This window comes from Typopeltis vanoorti, chromosome 21, assembly GCF_054136105.1.
Source record: "Typopeltis vanoorti isolate ZY-2024b chromosome 21, IOZ_Tvanoo_1.0, whole genome shotgun sequence".
Classification (NCBI taxonomy): Eukaryota; Metazoa; Arthropoda; class Arachnida; order Uropygi; family Thelyphonidae; genus Typopeltis; species Typopeltis vanoorti.
The window spans coordinates 50,071,279-50,081,054 of NC_143569.1; the positions used below are offsets into that span (position 1 = coordinate 50,071,279).

The 9,776-nt window shown below is 38.2% G+C and overlaps 1 protein-coding gene across 1 annotated transcript; it reads left to right on the forward strand.

The window, feature by feature from the left end:
- Window positions 1–6,843: 6,843 nt before the first annotated feature.
- LOC150094845 (uncharacterized) lies at window positions 6,844–7,476 on the forward strand. The gene has a single exon (XM_090411677.1). The coding sequence runs from the start codon at window positions 6,844–6,846 to the stop codon at window positions 7,474–7,476; it is 633 nt and encodes a 210-aa protein (XP_090267803.1).
- Window positions 7,477–9,776: the final 2,300 nt, after the last annotated feature.

Here is a 9,776-nt window from a genome sequence, read left to right on the forward strand (position 1 = left end):
ATATTATTATATATATTATATTATACATATATATATATATATAGTTATATATATTAGTTAGTTAGTTATTAATATATTAGTATTAAACACACTAAGAAAAGTGATCAGAACTTTATCCACCTTTACCAAGAGTTGCCTCGACTGGCACTACCAAGAGTTGCCTTGGACTTGCACTACTTGCAGTCGCAAACTTGACTTTCTTGTCTGTTTGCTTACTTGGGAAATAGGCTTAAAACCAAGTTTATATAAAATTATTTGGTATCTTGAATACATAATATACCCAAGTTAAAAAACGTTATATATATATATAGTTCTGTAGTACGCAAGTTTACATTACTGAAATACATGAACTTAATTAAGAAAGGAATATTAGCCACATTTTTAACATAGAGAAAGCAAAGCATTCACTATGAAATTTGTTCACGTACCATGGTGCACGAATGTCAAAAATAGACTGGACGTGCTTGTAATCTTTTTTTTTTTACTAAATTTAGAAAATTAAAATAAACATCGATATTTCTTAGGCAACTAAAATGAAGCGAGAGAGAGTGTTCGCTATGAAATAGTAAATTGACGGAAAGAAGAATAAACATCGATATCGCCCTACCTAAGTAAACTCAAAGAGACCACATATATATATCAGAATTACATTAATTGGGATGTCTTTCTAAATATAACAAATTAATTCGTTTACGGCGCCATACCATTTTTGCAGAAAATATTGTGATATTTTCAGCTATTTTGCCTGGTTAAAGTTAGTTTGCAGCTTAGCATCATTCTACATCTCTAGAAAGAGTGATATCTAGTGTTATGGAAAAAAACAATAAATTGATAATTTCGACTGACTGCACAGGAGCCCTAAACTATCGCGAGAAAGTGAAGTTTCTGTGGACATCTGACCTGCGGTTCAAATCTTTGAACGATAGGTGTTTCAGATGTCGAATAAACTGTAGATTACTAAGACTGTGTGTGTGTGTGTGTGTGTGTGTGTGTGTGTGTGTGTGGTGTTTTCGCTTTCTTCCCAACAGTAACCCTACCAGGAGGTTATTTATTGTTTAGCGTATGGCAATCTACATAAAGTTATAAAAGTACGTTTACAAAAATAGGTACAGATATGTAAAAAGTAAAATAAAAAAAAGTGTAAATGATAAATAATTACAGTAAAACAGGCAGTTACACGTTTGACGGACAAAGCACTTATAAGTTAAGATCATGTTCTCTGATCCAGTCTATAGAAGGCGGTGTCACCTCTAGGAAGTCGCTCCTTTGACCCGTATATGCGCGAAGACTGCACTCAATGCAAATATGATGGAATGATTGGTTCTGGTGTCCACAGTCACACTCCGGTGAGGGAATTTTCCTCCACTTGTACAGAAAGCTTGCACATCTTCTATGACGTACGAATCCTGTTCAGTGTTATCCATGTCTTTCCAATTCCACACCCGGGATACAGGGGCACGCTGGCCATATGTGCAATGTGTGCGATGCACACAGGCCCCAGGATAGTAAAGGGGCCAAAGAGGAGGAAATACTTAAAAAAAAAAAACGTTTTTTTAAAGTGATTATTTTATTGGAGGGGAGGATAGGGGCGCCAACTAAAGTTTTGCACACAGGCGCCAGACACTACTGGCGCGCCCCTGCCGGGATGTTGAGGCAGCAACTATCAAACTAAATTTCGAGTTGGGCATTAGTATTTATGCCCCACACTCGTTTCCATTGATTTTTAGTATTTTAATTAATCATTCTCAGATGTTTATCTTCACGAAGAGGGGGCTTTCTTGATTTCAATCTGTTAAGCTATAGTTCTAATATGTCATTATGTATAGGCAATTCAGTATTTCTGAGTACTTTGTCATATTCTCATGACAGAGCATCACTTCTTAGATTTGGTGGTATTATGTCGCTTAGCATTGTAAGCCAATAAATAGGAGTTGTTTTAATGGTTCCAGATATAAGTCGCATGGTGCTGTTAAGCTGACCGTCAATAATTATCAATGGTAGTAGAGCTCCTGTATACATTGTTTTCAGCGCTCATTGGCCTAATCCCTCAATCTCAATTTTCCATCTCTTGTTACTCCTAGGTATTTTAGCTGACTGGCTACCTGGAGAACCTCGACCTTTGGAAAGACGGTTATGGGATTATTTGAGACAGATGTGGAGTATCTTAGTCCAGTGCTTTCCAAACTGCGGGCGCGGCCCCCCTTGGGGGCCGTTAGTTTTGTTGAGAAGTCTCAGATATAAGTTGCATTGTGCTGTTAAGCTGACCGTCAATTATCAATGGTAGTATAGCTCCTGTATATATTGTTTTCAGCGCTCATCGGCCTAATCCCTCAATCCTTGCTGACATAGCTAGAAGGTTTACTACTTGTAAGCTTTTTTCAGCAACATATGAGATGTGATTATTGAAGGAAAGTTTTCCCATCTCTTGCTACTTCTAGGTATTTTGGCTGATGTGGTGTACTTTGTGGTGAACACATGTGGTGTACTTTGGATCAGCGCTTCCCAAACTGTGGGCCGCGTCCCCCTTAGGGACCGTTAGTTTTGTTGAGAAGGCCGTGAAATAATGAAAACAAATTTAAAATGTTTTAAGACTAAGTGTGCCATGTCAAATGTGTATGTAAGATGCTAAAAGTATAATATTTGCATTTGATTTTTGCAATATTCGCTGTGTATGTTTTGTATTGAATATATAAATACAACAAATATTATAATAATATATGTTTGTAATACGATTTTTTTTTTCGATGGGGGCCGTGAAATATTTTAATTTTTCCAAGGGGCCTTTACATCCAAACGTTTGCGAAGCACTGCATTAGACTTAGTGCTATCGAAGGTGATTTCTTCTCGCGTGTCCACTCTGCCATTTTGAAGAGTTCTTTGTTGGTCGTCACCTCAAAATGTAAGCCGTCGCGTGACCGAAACATTATTATCGGCGAAAGATATTATTTTTATTTCGGTAGTGAACAAAATCTTAATAGCGAATCGTACTGGATGTTCCAGAAACCTGCGGACAGACAGCCTCGTTTGACTTCTTACGTTATAACTGTGGTTCTTAATGTCTTGGTGCTGTTCTATTTTGCATTTAAACGGAGGTTTAAATGCATTTTGATTGCTGCTTAATAGGTTTCTTGAGTAGACATAGTGCATTATACGGTTTATCAGAAGTTTTTCTAGTACCTTACGAGCAACGTTTATGAGACTGATTTATCTGTATTTGTTATCTTCGTCGGATGTTTCTTTCCCTAGTTTGATTATAGGGATAATTTTAGAGCGTTTCCATATTAAGGGAAATCGCCCTCTTTTTAGGTATTCGTTGTAAACTGTTGCTATGAATTTGGGGAATTCGACAACGTTTTTAGGAGTATATCGGTGGTTATTCCATTCTCTCGAGGAGTTTTTTTTTTTTGGATCCATTAATCTTAATACTGACTCGATTTCATTAGTTGCAAATAAGTCGTCGCTAGGAGTGTCAATGACTGTTTTCATTCTTTGTCTGTAAGTTTTGTGGATTTCTTCATCTGTTGATTCGTGGTCATCAGGAATAAACTTGTTTATCATAATAGCTGCGTTAATGCTAAGTTTTTAGTGTGAGAGCCATCTGTTTTCTTAATGATTGACGTGTTGCCTTATTCTTGCTTGCTGATAGTTTATATATGCAAGTCCAAATCTATAATCTTTATAGATATAACTTCATAGTAGTCAAATTGGGGAAAAGTAAAAGCATCAAATTGGAAACCAATAAATCCTGGCTTCCTGCATACATAAAGATTTTTTTTTGTTTGATTGTTCCTATGAAGCACACTCATATGCGTGGTGAAACCGTAAGTATTCTGAAATTATTTTCAATTATTTTCAGAATACTTACGGTTTTAACTCGAATGTGAATAAACACAAACAGAACTTAATATATCGGAGTGAACTGTTAAATATTTGGACATATTATTATATGGATGATTAAATCAGAGTATTTCAGGGAAACAGTCTTCTTGAACAAAGTCTGTTTAAAAAAATGGGGGGGGGGGTAATTAGACAAAATTTTATATACGCACACGCAACGATTCTGATACTTCTTCCAGGCTGATACAATATTTCAGTGCATAAAGGAATTTAATATCTTCTTTTGTTGTACTTTTTTTTTCATCTCAACACTTCCGTTGTTTCTTTTTTATTGATAATAATAAAATGAAATATGGAGGTTCGCTTTCATTTTCTTCAGCCATTAAAAATAGAATATAGTTATATGATAAAAAAGAACAACCTAGATATAAAAATATATAAACAATAATTATATATATTTTATACAACGATATATAAAATATATGTGTATAAACTGTCCTTAATTTCTTATTAGTTCTATATTCTTATTATCATATATATCCCTAGTAGTGTATATATTATGCTTATTTGCAATCGATAAAAAGTGTGACTTGTGACTTAACCTGGTGTGATGGAGAACCAAGCCCTTGGCTTTTACTCCCTTTGTCTTGTGTGTCTGTCTCTTGAGGGAGGGGGAGTAGTTATTGAGCAAGTGCTCGTCCTATTCGGGTTGTGTGGTTTATGGTTAGCTTTGGAATAGCAGGATTGTTTTGGGGCGTTTGTGTTTCATTGTATCATGTTCATTGTAATCTGTTGCTGTCCTTATTAGTTGGTTTGGGTGGGTGGTGTGAAGTAACTTTTGGCCGTTTGTTGGAGGAATTTGAGAATTGTCGGTATATTTGCTTCTCGGTGGAGTTGTATGTTTCGTATGAACCATGGGGCGTCAAATGACATTCTTAGACATTTGTTTTGTATTGTTTGGAGTTTTTTGATGTTGTAAGGTGGTGTGTGACTCCACGCGGGTGATCCGTATGTTATTATGGGTCTTATTATTGATTTGTAAATGAGTAGTTTGTTGTCTAAGCAGCTGCGTCTGTTGGTTAGTTGGTATGTTTAGGCTATGACTGTGTTTGTTTTGGCGCATATGTGAGCTTTGTGGGTATTGAAGTGTAGTTTTTTGTCAAGTTGTATTCCTAGGTATTTCGTTGTTGTTACCCATGGGATTGTTTTGTTGAATATGTGTACTGAGTTGTGGGGGGATTTTTTCCTTCTTGTGAACAGTATTGCTGCGCTTTTGTCTCCGTTTACGTCGATCCTCCAGTTTTTGAACCAGAGTTCAAGTTCATTTGCTGCGGTCTGTAGTCATTTTGTTATCAGTTTTGGGCATAGTGATCTGGTTAAAATGGCTGTGTCGTCTGCGTAGTAGGCAGAAAACGTTTTCTTGTTCTGTGGGATATCACCCATGTAGATGGCAAATAGTAGGGGGGAAAGTAGTGAGCCTTGTGGGACTCCCGCTGTGACTTTGCGTTCAGTGGATATTCCTTGTATTTTCACTCGGAATTTTCTGTTTTTTTAAGTATGAGCTGATCAGGAGGACTAGATGTATTGGTACTTTTGCTGTTAGTAGTTTATGTAGGAGGCCAATGTGCCATACTTTGTCGAAAGCTTTGGCTATGTCGAGAAAAATGGCACCGGTTTGTTGTTTCCAATTGAAACCGTGTGTGATGTATTCTGTGATTCTTTGTACTTGTTGTACCGTGCTGTGGTGTGGTCTGAACCCGAATTGTTCGTCTGGGATGATGTTGTTCTTGGCGGCTATTTCTTGTAGTCTGGTCAGGATTACTTTTTCGGATATTTTTCCGAGGCAGGACAGGAGACTGATGGGTCGGTAATTTTGAGGGAATTTCGGGTTTTTTCCTAGTTTGGGGATCAGGATTAAAAAGTGTTATACTGTGTAAGAATTAAGTATTCTTGCTTTAGGTAACAATGGCTCTGAGGTGTGGCTAAGAATAAAAACTAATCAAGTTAAGGGATTTGTGTGCAACCAGTTCATCATTATTATATCCTGCAATAGAGGTAACCGATTGGTTTAAATTATCTACGTCATGCTAACTCTACTTTCAAGGTCATATTTCGATGGCATTGCCGATTGAGACGTAAATAACCAATCATAGTTCGGTATTTCATGTTAACCGCCTTTGATGCTAATTTATAAATACTGACAGCGAGGCTTATTTGCAATCATTGCATTGTAGGAACTTTTTTTCTCAAGATGCCTCTGCACTTTGTGAATAGCGAGAAGGGCAAGCGTAAGTTGTATAAAGACGGTTATTTGTACATAAAAGACAGAGAAGTTAAAGCTAAAATTTATTGGAGATGTGAACAATATCAAAGAAAAAGATGCAACGCACGTACGATAACTGTAGATGATGTTGCTACTAAATCATCTGGTGATCATAACCATAGTGGTAATGCTGAAGATATTGAGGTAAGCAAATTCATGAATGATATTCGTGAGAGCGCAAGAAATACATGTCATAATCCACAGTACATCATATCGACTGCATCTGTTGGACTCAGCCAGCCTGCAGTAGCTAAACTTCCAGCAATTAATACTTTAAAAAGGACGATACGAAATGTACGAAGTAAACAGAATTTTGGTGTAACTGTGCCAACTCATAGAAAAGATATCATATTTCCAGACGTTTTGAGGAAAACAACAAAAGGAGAAGATTTTTTACTGTTTGACTCTGGACCCACAGCCGATCGCATTGTTATTTTTAGCACCGAAAGATTTTTGCAGCTTCTAGCACGATCCGAGCACTGGTATGCTGACGGAACCTTTAAAACTGTACCTCACATTTTTTGCCAACTTTACACTATACATGGTCTTCGAAACAACAGTGCCATACCCTTGGTTTATGCACTGTTGAAACCGAAGAAGTTTACCTTAAATTATTAAGAGAGATAAAGAATTTAGAACCGTCTGTATCTCCGATAACAGTACTAACTGATTTTGAAACTGCAATGATCACTGCATTAAAAATCGAGTTTCCACATTCTCGACAACGTGGATGCTTTTTTCACTTTTGCCAATGCATTTTTCGCAAAATTCAAGCATGCGGCCTCCAACGAAGATACGATACTGATGTGGATTTTGCTTTACGTCTTAGGATATTGTCTGCTATTGCGTTTGTTCCTACTAGCAATGTAGCGAACGTATTTGAAAAGCTTTGCGAAGATAACATTTTTCCTATAGCCCAACCAGTTCTTCATTATTTTGAAGATACGTGGATTGGGCGTCCAACTAGATATCATCGCCGTCCATCACGTTTTCCTCATGAAATGTGGAACTGCTGTGAAGCAGTTCAGCAAGGCTTGCCGAAAACGAACAATTTTATTGAAGGATGGCATAGAGCCTTTGAACAGCAAATTTCTGGCAGTCATCCTACTATATGGAAATTTGTGGAGGCACTAAGAAGAGAGCAAAATCTCAATGAACTGCGCATTGAACAATATATAAGTGGTCAAGAAGTTCCTGCTGGACGGCACCGCTATAGAGTATGTGCAGAGAAAATAAAAAAACTAGTTAGCAATTTTGCACCAACTAACGACATTTATGATTATTTACGTGGCATTGCACATAATTTTATGTTTTAACTAAGCATGCAACTTGGGTTTCACCAAAAGTGTTATTATTTTTTTATTTATATTATTATTATTATTATTATTATTATTATTATTATTATTATTATTATTATACTCTTACACCACTGTTATATCATTATTATAAATGTTAAAACAATCTTTGTCAAAACGTTTTAATTTTTAATTTTAAGGGTACAAAAACCAAGAATTTATGTTATAATCTCTTTGTCAATAAACAGTTCTAATATCATAATGAAGTTGTCACATTATTTAATTGCTGTAGTTATGGAATGTTTGTGCACATATGAAACTGTTCTTAAATTTATAAGAGCATAATTTAGATTTGTTACATATCAGGGCAATTTTTTTTTGATTATTCAGTATGCAAAGCTCAGTTTATGAACAAGAAGAAAGACCACTGATAATGTTTTTAAGATGTCAGCATTTTATGGCATCGTAGTGCTTTCAGTGTGTGTAGTGCTAAGCACTACAATGATATAGTGTAAACAGGAGTATGGACGTCAATAATTATCCATGTTGCATAAAAAGTAGATAATAGATAATATATTATTCATAAACTGTTATTTGTGTTTCTTTCTGGTTTATCTTTTAAAAGTTCTTATAGTATCACATTTTTGAAATCAATGGCTGAAATCAACAGTTTCGTCATTGAACATAAAGTTGCATCGTAAACGAAGAATTTAAAGAATTTTTGTAGAACGCATTTAGAAATTTTACTAGATAGCTACAAGCATCACAGTTTCCATAGTGTCAATAGCAATGGGAAACCTAGAGCATGCTGCCTTTCCACAATTAAGAAAGAAATGTAATCAAAAATTATGAAATTTGCTCAACTGAGATTTTAACGAGATACAACTACATATCCTATTCTCTGCAGTTAAAAGAAATCGTAAGGAGAAAGCTGAAGTTATCACAAAGATATTTAATATTTAATATATTTAACATTTAATTTCATTTTCATCTCATAATGGAGTATCAGGGTTGAAGCTATTTCCATTGTAGAAGTTCCTTCAGAATTCAGAATTTTTGTAGAACACAGAGCTTTCACTAGAAAGCTACAAGCATCACAGATTCCATAGTTTCGTAGTGCAGCCCATATATTTAGTTATTTATTTATTTATTCTATGAAAAGCAAGCAGGCCAGAAGAACATATTTAATATTCACTTAGACATTACACAGTCATCGAAGCCTTAGTCCATTCGGCCGAAGCATATTTATGCCGCAGATATTTGCATATGGCCCCACCCCCCCCCCCCCCCACCCCCCCCCCCCCCCACCCCCCCCCCCCCCCACCCCCCCCCCCCCCCACCCCCCCCCCCCCCCACCCCCCCCCCCCCCCACCCCCCCCCCCCCCCACCCCCCCCCCCCCCCACCCCCCCCCCCCCCCACCCCCCCCCCCCCCCACCCCCCCCCCCCCCCACCCCCCCCCCCCCCCACCCCCCCCCCCCCCCACCCCCCCCCCCCCCCACCCCCCCCCCCCCCCACCCCCCCCCCCCCCCACCCCCCCCCCCCCCCACCCCCCCCCCCCCCCACCCCCCCCCCCCCCCACCCCCCCCCCCCCCCACCCCCCCCCCCCCCCACCCCCCCCCCCCCCCACCCCCCCCCCCCCCCACCCCCCCCCCCCCCCACCCCCCCCCCCCCCCACCCCCCCCCCCCCCCACCCCCCCCCCCCCCCACCCCCCCCCCCCCCCACCCCCCCCCCCCCCCACCCCCCCCCCCCCCCACCCCCCCCCCCCCCCAGGAATTGTCAGTTAGTGTTTAATTTTAATGTACTGAAGATGCCTGTGACACACAGGCGAAAATTATACTATTAAATAATCTTTCTACGTGAGTTTTTTCCGTTATTTATTTTGTATCAATATGTCTACTCACGGTATACCTCTTTTAAAACTTAAGTGAAACATGATTGAAAAATCTTCAGGAATGACTTTTTTCAAGTTTACCAATATTTTTACTCTGAATTCCTGTATATTTTATTATTATATTGTGAAAAATATTTACATCAAAGAATCAATTTATTATTATTATTAGTACTAGTAGTAGTAATATTAATGATTAATACTATTTTCCCTCATCCTCCTCAATATAATGATTGTTGGTATAGCAATGCTGCTTTACTAAGGAATAATTACAGAACAATATGGTTTCTTATTGTCTTTCTTGTCCGATTTGCCTATTTCCAGGAGGAAAAGCCTAGTCATCTCAGTATTAGGCCTACTAACTTACGTTCAGTAAATTTATTTATTCATTACATTTATTAATGAAAAAATTTTATTTGGATTCCATATTT

What these genes read in the sequence shown, in the direction of transcription:
- LOC150094845 (XM_090411677.1), top strand. Translation starts at nt 6,844, where the DNA reads ATGATCACTGCATTAAAAATCGAGTTTCCACATTCTCGACAACGTGGA.